General features: G+C 39.3%; 2 protein-coding genes across 3 annotated transcripts; one reads left to right on the forward strand and one right to left on the reverse strand.

Annotated features, from left to right (window-relative positions):
* Window positions 1-79: 79 nt before the first annotated feature.
* Window positions 80-8,575, reverse strand: ITGB1BP1 (integrin subunit beta 1 binding protein 1). 2 transcript variants are annotated; one of them, XM_063150817.1, is made up of 7 exons: window positions 8,492-8,575; window positions 7,072-7,169; window positions 6,074-6,152; window positions 5,231-5,367; window positions 4,029-4,121; window positions 1,071-1,220; window positions 80-438 (listed from the first exon to the last, which is right to left on the reverse strand). In XM_063150817.1, the coding sequence occupies exons 2-7, from the start codon at window positions 7,141-7,143 to the stop codon at window positions 367-369; spliced, it is 603 nt and encodes a 200-aa protein (XP_063006887.1). In that variant the 5' UTR covers window positions 7,144-7,169; window positions 8,492-8,575; the 3' UTR covers window positions 80-366. The 2 variants fall into 2 exon arrangements, with proteins under 2 accessions (XP_063006887.1, XP_063006886.1); XM_063150816.1 differs by having other exon boundaries at window positions 7,072-7,172.
* An 18-nt stretch (window positions 8,576-8,593) lies between these two features.
* CPSF3 (cleavage and polyadenylation specific factor 3) lies at window positions 8,594-27,926 on the forward strand. The gene is given in 19 exon segments (XM_063150819.1): window positions 8,594-8,650; window positions 8,652-8,755; window positions 9,234-9,297; window positions 9,702-9,799; window positions 10,763-10,891; window positions 11,628-11,805; window positions 13,357-13,446; window positions 14,458-14,608; window positions 16,807-16,982; window positions 17,489-17,647; window positions 18,391-18,537; window positions 19,503-19,655; window positions 20,056-20,164; window positions 20,899-20,997; window positions 22,038-22,132; window positions 22,679-22,766; window positions 24,902-24,971; window positions 25,554-25,650; window positions 27,513-27,926. Coding segments are annotated over 19 exon segments (2,166 nt in total). The 3' UTR covers window positions 27,615-27,926.
* The last annotated feature ends 53 nt before the right edge of the window (window positions 27,927-27,979 follow it).

Here is a 27,979-nt window from a genome sequence, read left to right on the forward strand (position 1 = left end):
TGCTTTTCCTTTCTTCTAGTACCTGGGTTAAGCAGAATCAAAGTCTATATATTAACAAATTATTTCTCAGACAACGAGGTAGAAGCAAGTGTCAGTTTTATTTTACATTTCTGCAATACTGACATTAACATACAAAACATGATTTAGGAAAAAGAGAAATTGTGTTAAATATAAAATTCTGTAATGTCCTGGACACTGAAGATGGACTCTTCAAGTCATGTTTGGGGAATGCCAAGTACCATGTGCAAGGTTGTGAGGGTCTCCTTTGCACAGTAAGTCTCTGCTAGGACAGTGTGTGGCTCCAAGCTGTCCCTGGTGTCACGAGGAGCCCGGTGCCTCCCGCACCAACGCCGCTGCCAAAGGAAATCAGGACTTCTCCGACATCAAAACTGAGTCAAAGGCTGTAGACAACACTTTGCAAATGGCTTGTGCTTGTTCCTAAAAAACCCAAACACTCACGTTAACACCTTCTGAAGAACTTCTAAACTTCTCTAAACTCCTTTAAAGCAAAGTGTGTCCTTCATTTTGTTCTGTGAGATCCAGAAAACAATGCTGTGCATAGCACAGCACCAACATTCAGAACCTCATTTTTTGTGTTCCCCCAGCGCTGCCAGCCAAGGGTCAGTGTCATCAGAGCATCCTGACAGTGAATTCTCCTACTCAGAAGGAGGGATCACCTCCCTTGCTTACAAATATGGTTGCATGCTCTATTACCAGAATTGTTACCGCATCCCTTCCTCCTCCACATCTTCAAAGATTTTTGTTTTGTTTGGAAATAGAAGTGGAGATTGTCCATAGGTGCTGCCATAGCACCCTTTAGACTGGACAGAGCTTTCTCAGGTGAGTACAGTCACTGGCAATTTTAGGGAATGTAGGTGTTTTCCTCAAAACTGATCTAACATAGGAGCAGGGCTGTTTTCCCCTCCTCAGCCAGCACAAATTTATACCTTTTTTTTTTAATTAAGCAATCCTCCTTCTGCCAAAAAGCCTTCACAAGGGCCTTTGGTTTTAGAATCTCCCTTTACTGGAATCAGAATGCCAATTTAAACACTGAAAGCATAAACTCTTACCAAACTACTGCACTGATATACCCAGAGGCTGCATTCTTCAGAGGCTGCATCTGTTGTCTTCAAAGCCAGTAAACTTTTTCCTGCTCCCAGACCGTCGTCATAGCACACCATCCTTACAATCAAATAGAGAGCATGCCTATGTAACACATCCTGAAAGCACATGGCAAATAAAAGTTACTCTGGAACAGCAAGAGATATTTCAGTTTTCCATGTTTTATTCTGATTTACAAAAGAATACTTTAGATTTATTTAAAGGAGAAAAGTTTTCCTTGGGAAATTTATTTGTTTTTTTACTTGAGAGTTTAGTCAAGATTTTAAAAAGTGGTGGTTAAGCACAAGTTTAGCTTTAACTTTTGCTTCTACTTTACAAGTGCATTCCCATGTGGACTATGAAGATAAGCTGACAGAGTTGTTCAGCCAGGAGTAGAGAAAGTTCCTGGGGAGACTTTGGGCACCTCCCAGTACCTGAAGGGGGTCTGCAAGAGAGCAGGAAAAGGACTTCTTACAGGGGTATGCAGTGACTAAAAGGGGATTTGAATCACTTTAAACTGAAAGAGCATGTTTATAGTAAGTTACTGAATTTAAGGTAAGAAATTCTTTACAGTGGGAGTGCTGAGGCCCTGGAACACATTGCTCAGAGAACGTGTGGCTGTCCAATCCCTGCAAGAGTTCAAGGTCAGGTTAGAGGGGGCTTTGAGCAACCTGGTCTAGCAGGTGTCCCTGCCCATGGCAGGGGAGGTGGAACTAGAGGATCTTTCAGATCCCTTCCAACTCAGCCCCTCCCATGACTCTATGGAGACATTCCTGGCCATAATCTGGAAGTGCACATTCACTTTCTAACTCAGCCTCTGTGACAGGTGGGACACTCTGTCCTTCTGGCACAGAGGTAACTTTAAACAACTTCTTACTTTCCCAGTATTTTTCCCCTGTCCAGTCTTGGGAAGGATACACACAAGAAACTGTTCCCAGAAAAGAGCACAGACAAGGCCAGTTGCTTTGGGGGGCAGTAGCCATGTGGCTTAGCCAGGCTATTGGTGACCTAAACCACAGGATGTGTCCTGACTCCTCCACAAATCTCATCTGGGAGAAATCTACTCTCCATCAGAGCTGCAGGATTTCCACCATAGTCCCAATACTTCTGATTTTGGCCATTCCAGAGAGGGATTGGTAGAAGACATTCAGTACAAGGTCTCTGCAGCTGCACCCTACACAAGCCTTTCTTCTCCAGCCATCCTGCCCTCTGATCATACTCATCTGGTCTATTCCAGTCATACCATCTCCAGGGTCTTAGGAATTCTAGACAGCTTTGTTTCTGTGTTCATGGCATCAAACAGCTGTCTCTGTCAGCTGAAGGGTCTAAAGCAATGCCCACTTTGATACAGAAGCTGTAAAAAGGGGCAGTGAGCTTGCTGCCTACCTTGGAACCCTGGAGGGAGAGACCTCCACCAGAGCCCTAAGGTCACCTTGCTAAAAAACATCTCCATCCTGAAGCTCCTCAGCTCATTGCTGTCACCATCAGCAATCTCCCACCATGCTCAGGGCAGCTGGAGCCTGCCTGGAGCTTCCTGCATCCACCCTCCCATCTCTGTAAGAAAGATGCCAGGACTGCTCACCAAATTCCTACCAACTCTCAAGGGTTGCTTGCTTGGCACTTGCTACAGTACTAATGTGTATGTAGATTATCACTCAAAGAGGGATGATAGAATTCTTTTGAGTACAGCCTCCTTGTAAATTAATTTCTTCCCATCCTTTCAGTATCTTGGAACTCTGTGAATAGAATTTGGTGAACTAACACACTGAAGGACAAATGAAATGCCTACAGTGACACAGATACAAAAAGCCAGAATTTGAGGAACAATGCAACGCAACAAATTGTCAGTGCAAGCTAGCTTAACCACAAAAGGCTTTATCTGCTTGTGCAAGCTTGCAATTTGAAGACAGAAAAGCAATGGATGAAAGTCTTAAATTAGCTATTTGATCTTTATCAAAGCACAAAGGAATTGAAATAATAGTGTAACCTATGTTCTCAATGAGAATTAAGAATTTAGGAGAGCAAAAACAGAATTCACAAGAATTCAAAGTCTGAGTAACAAGTACTACCCTTCCTCCCAGGCACTAGAAACAAGTGTTTGATTTTCTGAAGGGACCAAAGGAAACTTTTTGGCTCTCTTCAGAGCATTCAACCATTAAGCAATGCTATCCTCCATGCTCATACTTGAGGCTTTCATGAACAGGCATCGCTGGGTTGTTGATGGGTCAAGGCTTCCTAAGGCCAAGTATTTATGGCATCTGGGGCTCTGAGGGCAACCAGAAGGAAACCACATGGCTGCAACACAAAGCTACACAAAGGCAACTGGAGGGCCCTGGGGAAGAGACCGGATTTTTATTTTTAGCAAAGAAGCTACTTGAAGTGCACTAAAGGAAAAGAAACTACATGTAGGAAAGGATGCAAACAAAAAGTAGGCTTGATCAATAAAGTTTGATCATGAGGTTTTAATGCTGGAGTGAACTCTAACTCTTGGATTAGGAGTGCAGGACGGAACTTAAAAGAGCTGGCAACTTGGGTATTCTTAGAAAAACCCCATCCTTTGTTTTTCCCTCTACACAGAAACACCTAGAGGAACTGCCTTGCTAACTTGGGCTGAGGAACCTATGGTCTTGGCCACCACAAACACACTACTTTACCCCTAGAAATAATGATGCCCAAAGAGTGTTACTGAAGACTTGCTTGCCTTTTGTGTGGTGCTCTATCTCAAAAGGAACAGCTTTTTGTCATAAATCCAGGAAAACACAGCCTGTGGAGATATGACACGAAGCAGTGCTGCTGGGAGAGCTTGTTTGTTTTGCTTTTGCTTAAAGCCAGAAATGACATTTTGGTCACACAGATCATGTACCAGAGAAATAAATGAAAGCACTTATCAACTCTCATCAGAAAGACAAGTTGTGTGAAGCACTTACATACTGATCAGATGTGGAAACTTTAATGCCATACTTGGAAACTCCCATAATAAACTCCTCTTCACCTGGAACAAAAGGTAACTTTCCATCTTGCTTTGGAGGGAAACAAACAAAATCCTTTAGTGCAGACAGAAGAACATGAACAAGGAAGATACATAACAGAAAACTTATTTATGTGTACTTGGGTCCACTGGGTCAGCACCAGCACAAACCCTGCTCAGATCCTGCTCTGTGGGACTGCCCAGGTCTCTTAAGGTTATGTGAAATACATTCAGGGGAGACTGGACATTAGGAGGCATTTCTTTACTGAGAGGGTGACCAGACACTTGAACAGGCTTCCTAGAAAGGTGGTTGATGCCCCAAACCTGTGAAGTGTTTAAGAGGCACTTAGACAACGCCCTTTACAGCACATCTCACTTTTGTCAGCCCCAAAGTGGTCAGGCAAGTTTGGACTGGTGGTCACCGTGGGTCCCTTCCAGCAGGAACACTCTATTCCATTCTGCTCTATTCTACTCTAAATATCACATGGTTCCAGAAAGGAATTTGTCATCTCAGGGGAGAGTTTGGCCCTGTGGTCAAATCATGTTGGCTGAAAAATCATGCATGGCCTTTCATGCTGCACTGACCCAAGGTGATCCATGTTCCACTGGCAGCACTTTCACTGTCTGGCTGCAAAAACAATTTTAGCAAATATTCAGAAATGACAAGTTGCTGCACAATAAACAGATATTCTGTGCTTTTAAATATATATAATCAGCCACCTAATGAGAACAACCAGTTATGGCTTTCGACCCAAATATTATTCAGGTTCTTTGGTCACAGGTTCATGAGTGATGAAACTTGCAGAAACTCGACATCCTGCTCTGTGGGAAAACTTTTACAATACTAAAGAATCTGGGGCAATATTCCTTCCTGGTTACTAATCCTAATCAATCTGGAGGCAATGTAACAACTTTCAGCTGGGACTTGATCAATAAGGACTCATGAAAAGGGCCTTGGTTCTCTGGGTGCACCTTCTCCAGTCACCTAAAATTACAGAACTGTGATGGCTTTTGAGATTCATAGGTTAATAGTTAAGTATGCCACTTTCTTCAAGTAAGTCTGAAATCTACAGATGTCAAACCACAGGATAAATAAAAAAACCCACACCTAAGTTTAAGATGCTTTGACTTCGTTGGTATTGCCTTTTATAACCCACTTACCTGTGCAACATCTATGTAATTTATCAAGTCCAGTGGCCCTTCAAGGCTTTTGCTCTCATTGTATTTCAATTTTTCAATGGCACCAACATATTTAACTCTGAATTCTGCACATGTATCAGAATTACTATTGCTTTGTCCTGCAACAAAGTAAAACAAAGCCATTCTGAAGACTTCCAGAACTGTAATGCTATTCTAATTGCTGTTGACAGGGCTAACATAATAAATTCCCTAATTCTGCAGACTTTCATCAAACACTTGTCACAGTATATTAACTCCTCTTTAATGAACTGTACTGGATTGATTTAGAGCAGACCCTTGGTAAAGGCAACAGTTTTATATGCATACATGATATTGGTATAAACAGCACTGTTTACGCCAATTCAAATTTGGAGTTAACAACCTTGAATCAGAAAACATTAAAAAGCTGGTTCTACTTTTTGAGGTCTATTTGTTTCAAATTAATTGTTTGGTCCAACAGTGATACACTGGTGACTAAAACCAAGTAGAATCAAATCTTATTTCCATTATTTTGGTGCAAATGTAAACTTAGAAAAGCAGAAAACAGCAATCCAAAAAGCTGTACAAGATTTGTGCTGGTAAGAGACTGGTAGCACAGCTAGGTTTTTCTTCCTCAGACACTTTACTTTGAAAACAGTGAATCCTACATGAATTGTAAATAATAGAAGCCTAGGGCTGTGCCTGCAACAGTCACAAGGCTACCTAACAGATTCACTCATACTACTGAAAATACCTATCTTAAGCTTTTCCATTTTCTGCTGTCTTATATAAAGACAGAAAGTTAATCCTGTTCCATCCATACCTGCTCAAGCTCTGATTACATACCTGAACTTTTTGTGGAGTCTGTATCGAGGCTGGCCACAGTACTAGACCTGGAAAGTCCCCCAAGACTGGAATCTACAGACTAAAAAAAATCATGATCAGAAAGTTACTGAGATTCTGTTAACAACTCAGTTCTAGATGTCCTGCCTCGAGTATTAAAAAAAAAAAAAAAGAAAAAACAACCAAAAAAACTACAGTTTATGTTCTATTTACTTCAGCAGCACTGGAAAATGGGGAAGAAAAAACAGTACCACCTGTTTCTTTCCTGAAGTTATCTTTCTGCCTCAGTGCAGACTAGACTGATAAAAGTTCATCAGGAACCTTTGAGAAGTCCACAGATATTTTGAAATAAGGAGGAAATGACAGAAGAAGAGAAAATGAACCTTAAGGTTAAGTCCAGAGAAAAAGGAAAAATAAACCTTAGGGTTATGACCAAATTTTTCTGGTACTGCAATTTTACCTGAAGAAATTGGCAACTACGTGCTTGTCACCAATACTTAACACAGCAGTGCAGGGGAAAACAAACAGCACCTTGGAAAACCCAGAATATTCAAGTGATCATTCTAAAACTGATCAGACAAAATGAGCACATTATTCAAAATTAAGAATACTTTTAGAGATACTGAGAAACCAAGAAGTACTGAAGAATAAACTCATTTGTGGTACCTAGCAGCAGGCACTGTCCTTAAAGAAAAAAAAATAGAACAAATGTAGTAATTTTTTCTTCAAACCTTTCTATGTATTGTGAGAAAATCTTGTGTTTGTGCAACTCAGTGTGGAAGTGACTGAGTATTCATCTCAGAATACATGGGCTTTATGACTGATAGGTATTTTTAACTCTCATAACACAATCTGAGGAATGGAAGTAGAAAGTTCTCTTTGTGGAACATGAAATTTTATGGAAATCACATCCTACCATCAGTGCAAGTGAACCACTGAACTGTTAACTTGGAGCAAACCCAAGTGCTCCACGAAGAGAATAAACACCACATTCAGCTTACCTTGCTTTTAGTGCTGATTTCACTGCTTTGTGAGCTGCTGCTGCTGTGTCGCTTCTTTCCTTTTCTAAACATCTTTTCATAATTGGATCAAAGAAGATCTTCTAAGTAGAAAAAGTTAAAATTAAAGCCTGTCATATCAAGGGAAGGAGGTCCAGGCAAATACCAGTGACTGTGTCCAAAGTGGACCAAAACTGGAAATTTGCTCAGGACTCTGTGAATGGAGGTAGGAATTTTACTCTAGTGCTCTTCATGCGTGACTGGGGAAAGTTCCTCAAGCTCTCTGCTAAAACTTCCCTATTCTTCTGAATTGCCAAAAAAGGCTACTACTTGGTTTACAGAGTGTTGCAAAGGTCAGTTTCTAATGCATAGATAGAGTTAGAAACAAGGCAAAATTTAAAATTTATTCCCACCTAAACATTAGGTGATTTTTAGTCGTGAGTACTATCTAAGTGCCCTATAAAGTGCACAGAACGCATTCCCTGCTCCTATTACAGTGTTTCCACTAAAACAAAACAAAAAGCAAAATCTATCCCCCCCCCTCCATCCGACTAAACACCTCCCTACAACAACAAAAAAAACACAAAAAACCAACCCCAACCTATTTCTGAAGAACTACTGACTGGAATACTCCTAGGAGCAGCCACTACCACTTCACATATTCCTGAAAATGAAGCAAAATGCGTGGTACATTTACTGCACTAGAACTGAGCTCCTGGGAGTTCTGAGAGGATTCCAGAACCCTATTTCCTATGTGCCTGCCCTACCAACACCTTGCTTCAATTCAACTTTGGCTGGCCAGTGTCAAGCAAAGGATGCTGGCTCCCTGTTTCTCTGAAACCCTATTTCTCAGCTTCAGAGACGAATTACTGTCATTACAAAACTTCAGAAACTTTGAGCAGGCGGAAGAAAGAGGACAATGGATGATGACAACCTACGGAAGATGGCTCACGCTGCAGAAAATAATGAAAGAAGCCCAAGGCGGAGCTTGGATGCGCGATGCCGGGATGGGTCACAGTCCCTCGGCCGCCGCTGAGCAAACACTGGGTGCCTGGCGGACTAAGAGCCACTCAGGGCGAGCAGCGGTGTGGGAGCAGGGCGGTGTCCCGCACACCCCGAGCCCCGGTTTCCAGCGCGGATGTGCCGGCGGCTCCGCACAGCCCTGCGGCCGCTCCAGAGGCGCCTCTGCCGCTCCGCAGCGGCCTCCGAGGCCCTCAGCGGCTCCCGGGCGGTCCGGGTGCATCCACAGGCCCGCAGCAGCTCCCGGGCTTTCCGCGGAGCATCCCTGCCCCAGCGGGAGCAGGGGGCGGCCCGGGAAGCCGGGCAGGGCAGCACCGCATCTCGCTTGGCTTCTCTCCCCGTTCCTCCCTCCGTCCCCGGCCGATAAGCCGAAAAGGGACAGAGCGATGCGGCCGCTGCTCACCGGGCGCGCCGGGCCCCGCTGGCTCCTGCTGGCTCCTGCTGGCTCCCGCTCCCGCTCCCGCTGCCGATCCCGATCCCGATGCCGATCCCGCTGCCGTTCCCGATGCCGCCGCTGCCGCTGATGCCGTTCCGGGTCGCGCGGGGCGGCGCAGGCGCGGCGGGGCGGCGGAAGGCGGCGGGAGGAGCGCGGTGCGATGGCGGCCAAGCGCAAAGCCGAGGCGCTGATCCCGGCCGAGGAGAGCGACCAGCTGCTCATCCGGCCCCTGTGAGCGCCCGGGGCAGCCGCGGGGCGCGGGGGGCCGGGCCGGGCCGGGGCAGCGCCGTTGGGGCCGCCTCTTGCCGTGCTGAAGGGGCCGCTGCCGGCTGAGCGGGTTTGTGGTGGCGTTCCCACGAGCGTTGGTTTGGGGACAGCTTGAGGATGCTACTCCAGGCTTATTGGGCCCGATTTGTTACTTAGGTGAACTTAATTGTACGTGTCAATAGTTTGAGACTCGAGTGCTCAGTAAAAAAAAAAGAGGCTAAAATAATTTCCTCAAATGGGTTGTTTTTATTTCTGCCGCGTTAGGTAGGGCCTCATTTCCTTTGGGATAGGTACAGCTGCTCAGGTATTTTGGATAGCTGGGCCTAAAAGGGCCGTGCAGTTGTTATTTCTGCACAGAAAAATAACCAGGAGGCATCCAATGTGGTTACATCTGTGCGGTGTGTGTTGTTCCAGTCCTCATGACTTTCATATCCCTTTGCAGAGGTGCTGGTCAAGAAGTAGGAAGGTCATGCATCATTCTGGAGTTTAAAGGAAGAAAAATAATGGTAATTATTGCATGGATATCTTTGTATGCTCTCTCAGTGTGCTGCTTCAGATCACTGAAATGATCTGAAATGCTGCAGGTTAAATTCAGCCTCTGCTCTGCAGTCAGACACAGTGCTGGAAAAGGCACATTGTGTTGCCTTCTGGAGCAGTATAGCACGTATGGCATTAGGCATCACAGAGGCTGTGCTGTAAAATAAAACCCTCTCCCCCCATAGAATGTATGTGCTTCCAACCCAGACTGTTCTGCTTGAAATCCAATGCTAGAAGTAATGTTTAATGAAGAAAAAACTTTTCTTGTGTGATGCTAAAAGTTACCAGTCACTAATAACTATGTCATAGACCAAGATGGAAGAGGGGTTTTTATACCTTCTGCTAGGAGCCTTAACTTTGTTTCATTTTTCAGCTTGATTGTGGAATCCATCCTGGGCTGGAAGGAATGGATGCTCTTCCTTACATTGATTTGATAGATCCAGCTGAGATTGATCTCCTCCTTATTAGTCAGTAAGTGGCACCTAAAAGCACAAATAACTTGAGGTCATGGTCTGAGCTGTGTTCAGTTGTAGGTTGTCAAGAGAGGCTGAAAAATAGGTGTTATTTAGATGGTAGGAGAAAATTCTAGTTTCTGGGTTTTAAAAAAAAAGTTTGAAGGATCTCCATTTAGAATTAAGGACTGAATATTGAGGATGCTCATCCACTTTTGACATTACAGCTCTTCTCTGAGGTCACTCTGATTTCTGACTGTTTTACAGCCTGGTCTGCTTTAACACCATTGTGAGAGCTTGTGGAGTGAGTTTTCTACATAAAGACTCCAGAAGTATATTGGTTGTGTTTTTTGCTTTGTTGGCTTTGAATTAAAAAGGTTCTTGGAGGCTTGCACAAGCTTTGAATGTGGTTTATGTATTGCTTAGTGGCTGAGAGACAAGGAGAGCCATTTCTAAATGATGTAATCAGTAATAAAAAGTTCTCCATAAAATCCTGAGCTTTTGTAGTATGTGTTTGTTCTACATGTATTTCAAAAGTAGTTTCTTAAGATGGGTCAAACTAGAAGTGTGAACAAATAATTTAATTTTCAGAGATCGTGTTTTATTCTTCAGTGTGCAACTTGCAAAATTAGGATTGTGTTTTTAGCTTTCATGTCTTTGATGTTTAGTGTCCCTGGTTCCTGTTCCTTTTCTCCCTCTAAATTTATATGGAAATTACAGAAAGAAGGTAACTCTAATACTATACATGTAAAACCTTGGCAGTTAATGGAGAATTTCCTGTATTAGTTTTACCTTTTCTTGGTCGTGTTTCTAGTCACTAGTCTGCAGAATGTAGACCAGCACAGTTAACAACAAGGTTGAAAATTCTGTTTCTGGATTTGCATGACACCATGTTAGTCCAGTGAAGTAGTGAATTATGGATGTTATATATTAGTGTTGTGTAATATGAATGTATTAATTGGATTTGTGTGTCTGTTTTAAGCTTCCATTTAGATCACTGTGGGGCTTTGCCATGGTTTTTACAGAAAACAAGTTTTAAGGGAAGGACATTTATGACTCATGCTACAAAAGCTATTTACAGATGGCTTCTTTCAGACTATGTTAAAGTCAGGTAAGCTAACCTGTGGGCTGTCTCTTCCTGAATTATTTTACCTATTACTTCCCTTTTCAATGGGAAATTCAAGGTGAAGCTACCAAAAGTAGCTGGATGAACCTGGATGTTGTCATAAGTAGCAACATTATATATAACCAGATTAGAGGTAATGAATCATTTTACTACCTCATGGATAGTTTGTAGTGAATTTTAAGCTCCTAAAGTTACAATTCACTCTTCAGCACAAGGACAGATCAAATATTAAATATACCAAGAGGCTCTGTTACTTACATGTTGGGGTATTTTTCTCTTATGTTTTTTTTTTCTTGTATTTCATGCCTTGACTCGTTATTTCCATGTGACTGCTGTGGTCCTGAGTGAATCTCAACTCAGCTGTTTTGAGCTTGGATCAGAACAGTCCTCTTTTAACTTGTTTGTTCTGGGCTGGTAGGAAGAGCATGGATCCATGTGGCTTTTGAGGACTGTTACAAGCTAAGTTGCAGATCTCTGCCCAGGGCTAGGAACCTTTTGAGAAACACAGAGCAGATTTTAACTGAAAAGACTCTTCTTGCATGGCCTTTCAAAAGAAAAGTACTTTAACTCTCCTTAAGGAGCTCCATTAGAGTAGCTGGCCTTGATTTCTGACATGGGGGACGTGGTGTTACTGAATGGAAATCTGTCAGTGGGGAAAAGCCAGGAAGTTTTTTCCAGCTGTTCAGATGAGCTGATGTTCAGCCATTTCACTTGTATGCAGTAACATCTCAGCAGATGACATGCTGTACACAGAAACAGACCTGGAAGAAAGCATGGACAAGATTGAGACCATCAACTTCCATGAAGTGAAGGAGGTGGCAGGAATCAAATTCTGGTGCTACCACGCAGGCCATGTTCTGGGAGCAGCCATGTTTATGATTGAAATAGCTGGTGTGAAGGTATTTTCTCTTTCTTATAAGTTGAAATCCAGTCTGAGTACTAATGTAGTCATTAATTATTATTGTCTCTTATGCCCCACCACTGTGGCTGGAGATGTCCAATAGACTTGGACTCAGGTCAGGGACAGAGGACATGTATTTTCTCATTGATTAACACTGGCAAGTGACACAAATCAGGTAAGATGTTTGGATTGTATGGGAGTCTGAGACATGACTCAGATTTAGAACCACTAAACTTGTAGTTTCCCTTGCTGGGCTGATCAGAGGCAGGTGGTAGCTGAGGCAGTTTGTGGAAGCTGCATTTTATTAAATCTGTGAACAGATGTTTGTTTCTGTAATTCTGACGTCTCTGCCTGTCTCAAGTTCTTATATGGCATTTGTCAGTGTATGTGAGTTACATTTTTATCATAACACTCCTGTGCTAAAGTACCTAAAGAAATAAGATTATTATTAATTTTAGGCACAGAGGGATTAAGTAAATCATGTAATCACAGGCAGCACTGTGCCAAAACCAGATACTTGAAACATATCTCATGAATTGGAGTTCAGCAGGATAATCACTGTCCAAGGAAAGTTTCACACAGTCTGGAAGAGGGAAGAGAAGGTGGTTCTGAGGCTTGCTGCCCAGTAGGAGTTTTTCATGATTTATAATGATAAACTTTAAAAAAATCCTAGAAATAGAACTGAGTTTACAGTGATCACAATAAAGTTTAGATCTCTTAGTGTTGCTTTTTGGGGTTTTTTCTGATTGAGGCATGATGAAGAAGATTTCCCTCTCACTATGCATGACTCAAATAGATTGGGTTTTAATGTCATTATTTTCATTAATTGCCTGTGATAGTAGGTTACCTGGCAGACCAGGTGTCTGCTGTCACTGACTGTATGTTATTTATTATTCACATTTTCATCAATGGAATTATTGTTAAATCAAAAAATATCAGTTTTGAAACCATCAACTGGTGCAGAGAGTTGCATTCCACCCTGCAGTTAAGAATTCATTAAAAATAAATAATTAAAAATTACATCTTGGTATATTGGGGAAAGTGATTATTCTATTTGGAAAATCAATGAGATAACAGGATTTTTTAGTATAAAAAATATTAGAAGAACTTTTAATAAATAATTTTATTGTATTATTCGTTATATTTGCATTCTGGTATGTAAATACAGTTTGATCTTTGATTTACTTCCTTGTAGGAGTTGCTATATTTTATGTTATGTCTATTTTTACTTCTTTGTGGTCAATGCAAGTATGCAGAAAGCTGAAAATGGTACCATGATATCAGAAATGAAAAATAAGAGCCTAATATTTGTTTACCTGGTTTTGTTGGAATGATGTTACTGCTTGAAAAACATTTACTATAGAAGTTTAAATACTTGTAGTGCTGTTGACCTAAAATTGTAAGCACTGCTCACATAAGAAGAGTCTTATTTAAAGTACAGCTGACCTTTTTATCAGGAATTCATTAAAACCATCTTTGCACAGCCTTTTAAAGGCTGCTGACTGGTGGAACCTGTAACCAGAGCAGTGCTTCTCTTTGTCTCCAACAGCTGTTATATACAGGTGATTTCTCAAGGCAGGAGGACAGACACCTGATGGCAGCTGAGATTCCCAATATTAAACCTGACATTCTTATAATTGTAAGTTTTGCAAAATGATTTCTTTCTGTTAGTGATGAATTATGGACTAGGGGTATGACTAGACTAAAGCCAAAACAGAATGACAAAGACAGTGGAGATTTAGAGGGAGGGATTTGTGTTAAATATCCAAAATACTTGGGTGCTCAGAACTCTGACATTGCTTCCCATTCTGTTGAAAAGTCTAATTACTATTTTATAATTCTGATGAAGTTCCTTAAGACTCTAGATAGACCTTTCTGAGATGGGAGATTTATTTGATTTTGACTTGTGTTACACCAACCTAAATTTAACCAGACATCTCTTTTAGTGGATCCTAACCTAGTTCCAGATATGTTAAGAATTTGTCCTTGGTGGAGGGGCCCTGAGTGTTATTCCATAGTTTTGTTTTGTTTTGTTTTGTTTTCTGAGTGAAATTATTTTATTCTGAACCTATGTTTGGAAAACAGCAGCGCAAGAGAAACTTTGTAAGTAACAGTTTTAGTTTGGAAACAAACGCTAGGAACTTATAGAATTATTTCATTTACTGTGTCCCTTCTGGCTGTTCTCTGTAACTGATAATCTAATTTCAAGTCACATCAAAATCTTGTGTTTTGTGTAATTCCTATTTTTGAAGTCTGGGGTTAAACCATGGCACATGTACCATTCTAGGCCCTGTCAGTGTCATCATCAAAGCTCTGGCAGCATTTGCAGTTAGGAAAATAAGTGTGTTACATTTGAAACCTCTTAAAAGAAGCATTGAAATTAATAGCTCTAACTTTTTTAGTGCCAACAGGATCTGTCTGTCTAAATTGCTTGGAGGGATTTGGGAGCAGGGAAGTTTTGGTTATTTGCCTTGGCAGGGTGGTTTTGGGAACTTGGGGGAACTTTTCCCTCTCTTTGACCTCTCCTTCCTCTCCCCCAGCATGTTAACACCAGTATGTTTATCTGCTTGTTTTGGTTGGGTTCAGGGAAGATGAGGAATGACTCTGTGTGTCAGCCCTTTCAGTGCTGTGTCTGTCTGTCTGTCTGCAGGAATCCACCTATGGCACGCACATTCACGAGAAGAGGGAGGAGCGGGAGGCGCGGTTCTGCAACACCGTTCACGACATCGTCAACAGAGGGGGCCGAGGCCTCATCCCCGTGTTTGCCCTGGGCCGAGCTCAGGAGCTGCTCCTCATCTTAGGTATGGACCTTCCCAGCTGCACAGAAAGGGATTTAGAATGTTTTCTGGTATCATAATTCCTTGAACAACTCTTCAGCCATTTTACAGTGTTGTTTACCTGATAATTTAATATATAAGGCATGTTTGTTCAAATGTAAAAGGTCCTGTAAACCAACCAGCAGTTCTGCTTTTTGAAGTAGGATGGGAGACCTAGAAAGGAGATGATGGTGTGATAATAATGTGCTTGGCTTTTGAATCTTTTTGAATCAGGATTTCAGCAATTAGGGACAGTTATTACAAACAGAAAAATAACAACAACAAGTTACAACAGCAGCTGTTTTACTTAAACTCTACTGCTAAAAAAAGGGGTATGATTTCTTCTGAAGTTCTGCTATTTTTGCACTTTTAATTTACAAACCTGCATGAAAAGCTCTTTATAGAAAAAGCTTAGAAGACACTTATAACACTTCTGAAGTCCTAATAATAATGAAAAGTAAATTAGGCTTTTGAACAAAAGTGAGAACTACCCATGAACACAACAAGATACTTCACATAAAATGTGTAGATAGTTACAAGGTACTTAAGAAAAAACAGCTTTTAAGTAAATTATTCCCAGGCCTGTCTTCTTCCTTTTAGCACATTTAATTTGTACTATGTTATGTCATTTTTTTCACTAGTCTTTCTGCTCATTCAAAGGCTGGCAAGATCAAAAGAAAACTATCTCAAGTTTAAAATGCTTATATTTAGGGGTGTTGAATATGAAGTGATCCCGAAACTACTTGAAATCTTTCTCACTTTTCATTTCAGTTTAGCTCAGTATTAGAAGCTAGTTTGTTTTCAAAATGTCTTACTAGTCTATTCAAGTGTAAACAAATTCAGATCTAGGCATGGGGTAGTATTTCATGTTGTAGAATTATTTACTACTTGTCATTGATTGTCAAGGGTTTTTTAATTTATAGAGAACATAACATAAAAACTGAACATTTTCAACCTTGTGAGGCCATTAGGTTGTAATTTGTTTGCCTCTCTTTGCTGTGTGTAGTTATTAAACTGAGTTTCTAAAGATAAACTTGAAAATATATCTAGGAAAGCTGGACATGCAATTGGATGCTTAATTAGGTAGAAAATGCAATTGCATCTCACATGCCTACTCAGCTGAGCCTGTAGGCTTCTGTGTTTATTTCTCTTCTTTCTGTAACTGTATGACAAAAATAAAATACTGGGTTATGGTGTAGAAAATGATGATGGTGAATTCAGTTTGTGACTGGTTATCTTTCACTGGCTGTTTCCATCTTACACCTGAGCTAATTAAGGTAGCCATGGCATTGAGCCTTTCTGAAATGTTGTGAGAAGCTTTGCCTGCAAATCAGAAATGTTAGGTAAGAGCACGTTGTAGTGTCATTGTAAATGCACAAATACAGCCAAAAGAGTGTACCTCTATTTTTGGACTATTGTGTCTCAATTGTGCAACATAACTATCATTCACACTAGCAGAAATGTATCCAACTGGGAGAGTACAGCTGTATTCAGATCTCTTCTTTGTGTTTAGGAAAGGTCAAGGCTACTGTCATCAATGATAAAATAAGTTGTGGTTAACAGAGGCTCTTTCCTTGTTTTTGTTCCAGTTGGGCTTGTAAAGTGTAACTGTTGGTGCTATACATAAAGCCAGGCTTGATAATGGAGTGATTCCTTCTCACCTTGAACTCCATGGATTTATTTCACAGGATGTTCATACAGTGAATTCTCACGAACAAATCTGTGTGCAGACGTCCCTGGCTCTTAGATGTGGAATTAGTATTTGACAGGGACATAAAGCTTTGTTTTATTGTCACAAACATAGACTTATTGCAGTGTAGTCTCATGTATACTTTATAGCTTGTAGCTGAAGGTGGTGGTTGATTGAAGTTTGACCTGCTGAAAGGATCTGAAGTTCACCTTTGTCGTGTTTGTTTGCATGATTGTTTGTACTATTTGTATATAGTTCTAGCTGGTGAGTGTTTTAGAAAAGCAGATGAAAGCAGAGAGGCTGTGATGGTGATTTTCTGTACTAAAATTGAAAAAGCCCACAGGTAAATCTGTTTTACAGGAACTACTGATGCTTTTGAGAAGCACACACTTTACAAATAATCCTGTGGACGGAATTTTGTGTTTTGTTGTTTGGTGGCTGGGGTTTTTTTGTTTTGTTCTTTTTTATTATTTTGTTTGTTTTGTGGTTTTAGATGAATACTGGCAGAATCATCCTGAACTGCATGATATCCCCATATACTATGCCTCCTCTTTGGCCAAGAAATGTATGGCAGTTTATCAGACATACGTCAACGCCATGAATGACAAAATCCGCAAGCAAATTAACATCAACAATCCTTTTGTTTTCAAGCATATTAGTAATCTGAAGGTAAGGCTTGACATTCTCAGAAAAAGGTGAATGTGACAGAAGAGTTCATATTTGCTCAATAGTTTGCATGTTTAATATCCTGATACCAGAGAATATCCTGAGTTGGAAGGTTACACAGGGATCATGCAGTCCAGCTCTGAAGTGAGTGGCCCCTCAAGGGATTGAACCCACAACCTTGGTGTGCTTTAGCACCAATCAGTTGAGCCAATCAATATCCTTAATATCCTAATAGATTGATAAGATGCTGGTTTATATCTGAGTTATCTGCTGTCCCAGTGCTCAAAGGGCTGTTTGAGGGAATCTTATGCCCCAACATTTTTTCCACTTCAGATCCCTGTGCTTGCAGTGGGTGTCAGTAAGAGGAATTTTCCTGCAAAGGGCACTTTTCATGAGGATGGGGTGTAATCTGTGAACACGGGGCCCTTGTATGTTGTGTAAGGGTGCAGCTGAGCAGTGCTTTGTGTAAGTGAGCTGTGGTAACTGATATTCCCATTGTGTCTTTCTAGAGTATGGATCACTTTGATGACATTGGCCCCAGTGTTGTGATGGCTTCCCCAGGTATGATGCAGAGTGGCTTATCCAGGGAGTTGTTTGAGAGCTGGTGCACAGATAAGAGAAATGGAGTCATTATTGCAGGGTACTGCGTTGAAGGAACTCTTGCTAAGGTGAGTTGCTAATGCACCACAACCTCTGAATTACAGATAGCATTCATGTTAGCTTTTGAAAGAATTGGTCAATAGGAAGTGTCTTTATGTGATTTACTGAGATTGCTGTTGGGTATGTATGAGTATGTAGTCAAAAGTGGTTGCTTTTGGCTAATACTAATGAAAAGTACAGGTGGTTTGCATATGGCTATTTCCAGTGATGTTATATAGAATAATCATTTCTAGGGGCAAGATATGAGAAGGAATGATTGGTACTTTAGACCTCTCCACTGCTTAATTTTTCAAGAAGGTAGCCCTAATCCTAATTCTAGAGAAGCTGATATTAAGTCTAACACTACTTATGTGTCAGAGACCAGACTGCCTTGTGCACCTTGTGCCATTGACCATCTGTAGGGAATGAAATCCTTCCAAATTTAAGCAGGTAAGGGCAACCACAGCATCTAATTTTGCCTTTAGAGATAGAAATCACACACTTGTTACTGTTTTGATACAAGTCAGAGAGATTTATCTGGAAGAAGCATGAGCCCCCAGAACAGCTGAGGATGCACAAGATGAAATGGTATGTTGTGCATGTGTTTTTCATGTCTGAGTGTGTGTTCTGGGAAATTTGAGAGATTTTTTTTTAACTGCTTCACATTTAACGTGGCTGCCACTATTATTTCATTGATTTTTGAAATGTAAAGCATTAGTTATATGGTGTCTACAGGAGGCTTTTTTTAATTAAGGTGCTTTTTATTTTCTAGCACATCATGTCTGAACCTGAAGAGATCACAACTATGTCAGGGCAAAAACTCCCACTGAAGATGTCTGTGGATTACATTTCCTTCTCTGCTCACACAGATTATCAACAAACCAGTGAATTTATCCGGGCCCTGAAACCTCCACATGTGGTCAGTATCCATGCTGCCCTTTTCTCCAGAGTGGGATTCATCAAACCAGCTCACAGCCTTGAGTCAAGGCAGGGAGTGGTGTCTAGCAGTAGCCAGCATCCCTGTGCTTTGAATAATTGAAGGTGGAGATTTTGATAATTTTTTGTGAAGTTACCTTAGCAAAGTAAAAATCAACTTGTTCTTGAGTGTGTGCATGTGGGATCTCTGGGGATGACTTTGCAGACAATGGTGTAGGCCACAATCTGTTTCAGCAGTGTTTTGGGAAGTAAGATGCAGTATGGAACTTGGATATGCTGGTATTGGAATAATTCACTGGTATTAGCTCTGAAATATAGAAGAAAACATCAATTTAAGATATGTGCAGACAGCAAAAGACAGAGGCAGCACTTGGAGGGAAAAGCATGAGCAAATCCAGGGAAGAAGAAGGTGTGAAGGACCAGAATGTGAAAATAGCAACTATGATCTGAAACTGGTGGTGAAACAGTGTGCAAACACAGATAAGAAAGAAAAAAATCACAGAAGAGAAGAGAATTAACTTGGCAAAGAAAATTGTGAACTGTGAAGCATCCTCTTTGAATTGCATGTTTATTATGTTTATATCTACATACAGACACAAAAATATCAAGCTAAGTGACTTCTGCTGAACTTAAATTAATACTTCCCTTTCATAATACAACAATATATTTGTGTGTGAAAGCTTAAATAGGATCTCTGTAATGCAATTTGCTTGGTAGCATGGATTTTTCAGCTACTACTCAGGGCTGTGAAGTCCCACCCTTCAAATAATGCAGAGAATTCACAGACACAACTGCAATTGAGATCATGTTTCCTACACTGTGACCTCATGGAATTGCATTTTTATAAAGATGAGATAGAATGTGGCAATTTTTTTTGATAACTTGCTTACTAAACATGTCTGGTTGGACAAATAATTTCTGCTAAGAGGAAAACTGTCTTTTTTATAGATTTTAGTTCATGGTGAGCAGAATGAAATGGCCAGATTGAAAGCAGCATTGATACGGGAGTATGAGGATAATGATGAAGTTCATATAGAAGTTCATAATCCTAGGAATACTGAAGCTGTGACATTAAACTTCAGAGGAGAAAAACTTGCCAAGGTATGAAATCAGTGTTTTCTTATATGTAGAACAGTATTTTCTACTGATGTAAAAATTGCACATTATCTTGTAGCCTCTATTTTTAATTGATTGATTTCAAATTGCATGTTGTCCAAGTATGTGAATGATTTGTGTTTAGTTGTATTTGGTGTTTGGTTCAGGGTTTTTTATTTTGATGTTGTTTTTTTGTTGTTGTTTTGGGGATTTTTTTGGTTCTTCACTCTTACAAACTTTTCTTGTGTTATGTCTCAGAAAGTTTTTAGGTTACTCCTTCTTTTGTTTTCAGAGTTAATTTTATACTCTGATTTTTCTAAGAGAATGATATTTCATCTCCATAATTACTTGAAGCTGTGAATGCTTCAGATTGCTTTGATGCACTGTATGTGTTTTTTCTCTCCAGGTGATGGGATCTTTAGCAGATAAGAAACCAGAGCAAGGACAGAGAATTTCTGGAATCCTAGTTAAAAGAAATTTTAACTATCACATCCTTTCTCCATGTGACCTCTCCAGTAAGTACAGACAGTTGTATTATCAGTGGGTAATTGAAACTTCCTGTGTCATTAAAACACTTAAAATTCTGGGGTTTTTTTCCTGCAGTTTTGTGTTTCATAAGCATTAGTGAACATCTTAGTTTTATTTCTTATTTGCCAGAAGTTCTGAACAATCATAGTGAGACAAAAAATGCGTTTAACTCGTTCACTCAAAATCTTTCCTTTCTCTAACAGAAAAGAAGAAAAATTCCATTTCCCTTCTGGTTACTTAAAACCTTTTCCTCTGAAAGAATATGCATAAAACATTCCAGTGAGAACCAAAAAACCACTTCAATCAATAGTCCTACTATTTTCTAAAATGTCATTAGTTTTTAGTGTAAAAAGCTACAGAACACAGAAAATACTTGCATAGTCCTCCTATGCTTTTTTATTACTCAGGGAATTGATCTGTTCTCAGAATAGAAGAGGAATTAAATCTGAGGTCAGAAGAGCTGGGGGGAAAGCAGTTCTGCTGCCCTAGTTCATTGTTTGTCTCTAATAGGCAGGATAATAAAACAAGCTGGTTTCCTAACCACAAATACATTATTTATCTTATAACAGGTGTTCCACCCTCCTCTTTACAAATTATCCTTTTCAGCCCCCCTTGTCTTAAATGTATCAAAGCTATTATTTATCTATAATGACAATTCTGTTTATTAGACAGTGCATTCAGAGGGGTAGTTTTTAACATGCACTCTCTCAAATGGTTTCAGATTACACGGACTTGGCCATGAGCACGGTGACCCAGACCCAAGCCATCCCCTACACGGGCCCTTTCAGTCTGCTCTCGTACCAGCTGCAGAAACTCACCGGTGCGTGCTGGGCAGCACACGGCCAGCACTCACACTGGCCAGCCCTTGCAGCAATTTCCAGTCTTCAGAGGTCTTCTGGGTGGAGATGGCTTTGTATTTTACAGCTTTCATTAGACTGTGCAGCTTCCGCCAGCCAGATGCAGTTCATGAGTGTGACACAGCCTTGGGGGGGATTCTACTGCATTCGTATTACAAAGTGATGAGCATGTAGCAATATAGAGCATAGCTGATTTCTGTCTCTGTCAGCCCCAAAGTGAGTGCTCTGGCCACTCTGATGGAAACTTTTATTAACTGGTCTGGTATCTCTAGCCCCAAATGAAATGGCTAATGCCATCCAGTTAATCAAAACAAGAGCCCTGCCCTCCTTTGGGACAGACAGCCTCGAATTGGCTGTTCCTGGATGAGAAGCCATTTAAACCTGACACTGGGATGATCCCCTGTGCCTCTCTCTGGCTTTCTCAAGGGTTAGGGGCAGCTCCTATGCTAAGTACACACACCTTGCAGATTCCTTTCCCAGATTTAAAGCTCAGAATTTTTTTAATGCTCTAGTGTCAGAATCTAATTCATGTCACTAGTGAAGAGAACACCTATATTCATTTGGGGTTCAGGTCTCATAACCCAAGTGCTAGCAGGCACAAGTGCTTTTCATTTAAGCTCTGTGCTTATGTGAGCAATGGATTATCCTTTAAGGGGTAAGAGCTGGTTGCTTCTGCAAATGGAGCAGAATTAACTAAATTCCTCATGTCTTTTCTTTTTTGTTGGTGTACTCACTCAGTGTACTAAGCTAGTCAAAGAAAAGAATTCAAACCAAGTAAAGTGGCCAAAATTACCTAATAAAAAAACCCTAAACAATCCAGAACAATGAATATTGTCAGGTAAGAAAAGAGAGTATAGGGTTCCATTTTGTGAGCTACTCTGAGCAGCTGTGATAACAGACAGCCCCTCTTATTCTTAAACTGACTTATTTTCTTAGGCAAATAAAGTTAGTCTTGCTTCCAGTATCATTTCATTGTTGCTAACCATTTGTTGTCACTTCTTAGGTGATGTAGAAGAAATAGAAATCCAGCAAAAACCAGCCCTGAAGGTTTTCAAAAATATTACTGTCATCCAGGAACCAGGCATGGTAGTCCTTGAGGTGGGCATTGGTGAGGGAGAAAGAAGTATTTTGTTCTCCTATTTCTTCAAAATAATACCATAGAGATGCCATGCAGAATTCAATGTTTCAAGTTTTCTGTTGTATGACAAGTACAGCAAAGGCTAGAACAAAGTTCCCCTTGTGCTGTGGTCCTGTGTGCATGTGTGTTATTTGATTTATCCAGTGCCTGTTGGGGTTCTTTGCTGTATCTCATGAGTAAAATGGCAGATTTGGTGCCCTTTTTTCATTTGGCAGATAGTAATTTGAAATAACATCAAATGGTGTTTCTTCCTCCCCCCGAAGAGTTTTGGTAATGAATTATTTTGTAAAATATGCTCAGAAACATTCAAAAGCTTGAATTTTTCATGGGAAGTTACTGCAGTACACCCAGTTAAAAGTAGTTGATTTGGTGTGAAATGTGTGACAGTCGTTTGAAGCTGGAATTCAGAGAAAAGCAAAAAGGAGAATGCAATTAATGTTACATTGTCTCTATGCTGCATTATTCACTCAGTCTAAATCGTGAATTTTTTTTTTTTTGTCTTCTAGTGGGTGGCAAATCCTGCTAATGATATGTATGCAGACACTGTGACAACAGTGATACTGGAAGTTCAGTCAAACCCCAAAATACAGAAAGGTATGAGTTTAGTGTATGTTTATTTAACTGAGGCATTTCTTCCTATAATTTTTTTTACATCAAGCTTAGAGGGAAATAATACCTTCCAATAGATTGCAATCCCCTTATTGTATTTCCTTGCCTTATGGAACTCACTAGGAAGTAAAATTTGCTACCTAAAACAGAATTACAGGTTGGTCTTCATTATTTGTGCCATATTCATTTGTTGAAACTTTCTCTTACATGGCAACCAATGACTGCCTGTGGAAAACATGGCCTTATTTAAAATAAGTTTGAAACCTTGTACAAAAAACCTGAAGTGATTAAGTTTTGTATGGCCCAGTCCAGGCCATTTTTTGATTCTATGATTTGATATGGACAGATATTTTCACTGGATTATTTTCACTGGATTACCCCTCTTGTCTTTTATTATTTATTTTAATAATTTTGTATAATAGCAGTCAGTGCTCCTTAGGGGTTTAGTCCCATACCTAACTCAACACATTTGTTAAAAATCCTTTCACCTGAGTTTATAGATTCCCATAATAGTTCTTACTTTGTTTGGGGGTAAAGATTTTCCAGTCACCTTGACCTGAACAAATTCAGAGTGTAATGTTCTGATCTTGGTTGTGTTAATTTTCTCTATATAAGTCCTTCTAGCCATGTCCTCATGTTCTGCTCTATGAGACTAACCAAAAATAGAAATTTTATTTTTGAATGATACTTTGACCTCCTCTTTTTTTCCTTTTTTTATGCAGATGAAAAAAACCATTTTACTGTTTTGCCAGATTTTTAAAATTTCTTATTGTAGTATCTGTCCTACCGTGTTTATTCATAGTTCACACTTTCTCTGTGTAATTTGTTAGTGACAGTATCTAGATTCTCCACCCTCCACCACCCTGAAATTAATTTGTATTTTTACGGGCCTTTTAGCATCATCTCTCATTTTTTTTATGGTGCTGATTTTGTCTGCTCATCTCAGGTGTGGCTTCTTTCAGTTTTTGGGGGTTTTTTGTTTTGTTTTTTGTTTGTTTTTTTTTTCTTATTTGGGGTAAAAACATTTGAAAGAGTTCTTGCAGTTGTGTATTTTAGGGTATATACACAGGATCAAAAGAGATCAAATTAAAATATCTTAAGTTATTGTTGCTTAGCTGACCATGTGCCTGTGTTTACCTCATTCCCAGGATGAAATTATATCTTGCTTAGTACGTTCAGTTGCTGCATCTTGTCTAAGGAATGGTAAATTTTAATATATTTATTCAGGGAGTTTTATTATTATTAAGATTTAAGTTCGGTCACTTGCAGTTATAAAATTTTTCAAAGAGTTACTCAGAAGCTTACTACCACTGTGTTCTGAACTCTTCAGCTGATTTAGAAGTACTGAAAAACAGTGTTTCAAAAGACTTAAAGTTTTTGTATCCATCAATGAAAAAGGTAGCAATTTTCACAACTACCCTTTCCTCCAGACTTCTGGCTCTTTAACAATCAAATACTTCAATAATTATGTTCAAAAGAAAAATCACTTGTTTTACACTACCTCTTGATTTTGAAACCAGGTCTAAAAAAAGGTATTGTTTTTATTTCAACTTCTCTTTGCTGAAATATATTCCAGTAATATCTATGCTTAATTACTACTGCTCACATTCAGTATAAAACAAAACAAAACCGTCCAGTTTTATTTTATGTTATTTTATGTTATTTTATGTTATTTTATGTTATTTTATGTTATTTTATGTTATTTTATGTTATTTTATGTTATTTTATTCTCTACATGCTCCCAGCCTCCATGATGTGGTAGTTTTGTGTAATAAGAGAAAATGGAGGGATTATAAACAACTGACAAAAGTAAATTATTTTCTCTATTAAGTAAAGAATATGTGAGATGTAATGAGTGTTAGTAATAAGCAGGAGCAGTAAAAAGTCAGATTGTGAATTGTGAAATTTTTGACTTTAAAATATGATGAGAACAGGAATATATAATGGAAATGTATGCATTTCATTGACTCATTTTTTTAAATGTTTTTTAATAAATTGTTTAAACATACTTTTTTTTTTTTATTGTTTTTCAGGAAAGTCATTTTGTGAATAGTATTTATCAATTAACCATTTTTCCCTCCCAGTAAATGTCTGTAAAAGTAATTTTTTTTTCTTTTCAGCTGCAGTAAATAAGATTTCCAAAAAAATAGATATGGATGTATATAGGAAGAGAATGGAGATCATGCTTCAGTAAGTTGATGTGTATTTTTCTAAAGGAAAGTGACCAATGTTAACCACATAAATAGAATAGCCTTAGTATAAAAGGGTTTTAAGATAGTTATATAAAAATACTTCATGCAAATTTACTTCAGTCTAATTTCTGTGAAGGCCAGGAATTAAGTAAAGAAAGAGGCACAGTAAAAAGTTCTCAGCACCATTAAAATTTTGAATACAGGGCCCAGTTATGTCTTCCAGAAGCAGATTTTTAAGTTGCCTCCAAAAGTTATGCTACAAGTGGTTAATGAAAACAACTTTGGATCACATCTCTTTTAAAACTTACTCTGAGTGTATTCTTTTATTTATGTAGAAATCTTGCCTCTTTGAAACCAAAGGAAACCTTCCCTTTGTTTATGACGAGATTATTTTGGTAAAATTCTTACTGTTACTTGATAACCACTGTCATAATAAAGATTGATCTTCTTAATTACATCAGAGTGAGTTAAATAATTGTTGCTGCAAGGTGATACTCACCTGCCCAAGTGACCCCAGGGTTAATAGAAAAACCTAGTTTGCTGTTTGACCACACCTTACACTCCTGGCTGTTTGCTTTAGGGATATGTTTGGAGAGGACTGTGTGAGTTCCAAAGATGAGTCTGTGCTGTGCATCACAGTGGATGGAAAGACTGCCAACATTTCCCTGGACACTCGGGTATGTGAAGCAAAGCCCTTCTGTGTGTGCTGTGTTCAGCAGTCTCCTGCTGCACACAGTGCTGCCTACACTGCCAGGCACTCACTTGCTAAGGACATGTACTTGTATCAAAACAGAGCATTCTTAACTGAAAAATGTTTATGCAACAAATGCAGTACATTCAGAAAAAAACCCAGTATTTTTCAGCAGCTCAGTTGTATGAAAAAAAAATAATAAAGATTGTAGAAGAGAAATTGTGAATTAACCCACAATTTGTTTTTAATGCTTTTAAAGCATGGCTCTGGTCTGAATAACTGAACAGTTACAGGGTAGGAATGTTGTTAATAATTTTTTTTGTCATCTTCATCCTTTTGGAGCTAAATTGAAAGCCTGAAATACCAAAATAAATACTTTATTAATTTAATAGCTTACAGAAATGGATGTCATGCATGTTAGAAGGGTGCTTTAAGAAGCTGTCACACCTACTAATTTGAATAATTTAAAACTGTAAAGAATGGTTAAAGCCATGTCCTTCATGTTTTTAAGTATTTTAACATACTGACTTTGTCATTGCTAATAACATATTAAACATAGCTTGTGTAATGCTTCTATTCATAGTAATAATATAATGAAAATTCATTCTATGGAGCACCTCTCACATGCTCTCCTTAAGGGGTCACAACAAATATTTTAAGTGTTCTACAAACCCAGAAGAAAAGGTTGGCCCCTGCCAAAAATTTGTTACCTATTGAAACAAAACAAGTGAATGTTAATTCTCTTAAGAAAATAGTGAATTACAGATGGTGCCATCTCTTTTCAATTCTTTAACAAAAAATCCTACATTTCAGTCAGTACATAGTACAGAAAAATACAGGACTGGTGAAAGAACTCTTGAAATAAAGAAAAAAGTAACTAGAGTGGAAAAGGATGCAACTGCTTAATCAAGGAGTTTGGTTTCGTTTTTGTAATACGTCATTATTGTTCAAAGATTTGAGTACTGACAGAAAGGCCAGTGGCAGTTCAGTTACAGCAGGGTGTATCTTTGCAGTACTTACTGTGCAGTCTGTGTTGGCAATGGCAAACTTGTGCCATTATGAACCAGGTTTTACAAGGCAGACCTGTCTTTTTTCACGTGTGTATGTATCTTATAAAACTTTATTTGCCTTAATATAAAAAGCTGTTTAGTGTACATCTGACTGGTGGGACACGGATTTTTCCCCATGTTAATACATTGCTAGATAACATTAAATCCATGTTTGCTGGTTTAAGTGCCCTTTTTCCTCCCCCCAAACCTTTATGGTTGGAAAAATCATAGAAGAGTAGCAAGTTAATACTGAATTAAAGGAGGTGAAGTCTTAGAGTTTAGAAAGGCCACAGGACCAAGAACAGTATTACTACTCAAATGCTGTCCTTTGTTGCTGATCAAGAATGTAGATCAAGTTTCATGTTTGGGGTAGGCGTCTTTATCTAGGAAAATTTATTTTAGTAAAAAATTAATTTACTTGTATTATTTTTGTGTAAATGTAATCATGTGTGTGGGAACATCTGTGTGGTGCCTGTACCTCTAGTGACTGCATGTGTTTTGCATTGTTAACCTAATACAGTGTCAGTGAATTCACAGATAAAACAAAATCTCCAGGAACTGAATCTTGTGTGATTTTATTTGATTTTGAATCCAATGTAATCCACAAAACTTAGTGCATTTTACACTGCAGTTTTGAGCATAAGACTCGCTTGAGTCTTTTCTGAACTCCTCTACATGGTGGCTGCTGCTCTTGATAACTGCATGGCTGCTTTTTGCTTCCCCTTGGGAGCATTCCTTGGGTGCTGACAGGGAGCATGAAGTGCCCACTGTTGTAACATCCTTCTCTTTCTGTTCCCAGACAGTTGACTGTGAGCCGGGGAGCGAAGATGATGAATCCCTTCGTGAAATGGTGGAACTGGCAGCACAGAGGCTTTATGATGCCCTCAGCCCTGTATACTGACCTCTGTAGATACTTAGGATGCCTAAAAAAATCTTTTAAATTTTCAATTTATTTGAGCTATTTTTTACAAGTAAATAGATTTTTTTCTTGAATAAGTCAAACGTTTCAATGCTGTGAATGTGAAAGTGATGAGTTATTTTACATAGTGGATCAGCAACCTCATAACAACTGTATTTGTGCATATAGATGCAATCAAATCTGGCAAAGTGTGCATATGTTCTCTTATGTGCACATAATTCTTAACCTGATACAGAATTAAAAAAAATAAATAGAGTTTTGTATTTTTGAATATTAAAACTGGTTGGAGGATAAGTTGTATGTATTGAGTTTGCATACATAGTTTTGTTCCTGTTGAGGCAGTGATT

The sequence above is a fragment of the Melospiza melodia genome, chromosome 3, assembly GCF_035770615.1.
Source record: "Melospiza melodia melodia isolate bMelMel2 chromosome 3, bMelMel2.pri, whole genome shotgun sequence".
Classification (NCBI taxonomy): domain Eukaryota; kingdom Metazoa; phylum Chordata; class Aves; order Passeriformes; family Passerellidae; genus Melospiza; species Melospiza melodia.

What these genes read in the sequence shown, in the direction of transcription:
- ITGB1BP1 (XM_063150817.1), bottom strand. Translation starts at nt 7,143, where the DNA reads ATGTTTAGAAAAGGAAAGAAGCGACACAGCAGCAGCAGCTCACAAAGC. An exon ending in AAATCAGCACTAAAAGCAAG is followed by an intron (nt 6,153 to 7,071) that starts GTAAGCTGAATG and finishes GATTTTTTTTAG; the next exon opens with TCTGTAGATTCCAGTCTTGG. An exon ending in TTTCCACATCTGATCAGTAT is followed by an intron (nt 1,221 to 4,028) that starts GTAAGTGCTTCA and finishes ATGTGCTTTCAG; the next exon opens with GATGTGTTACATAGGCATGC.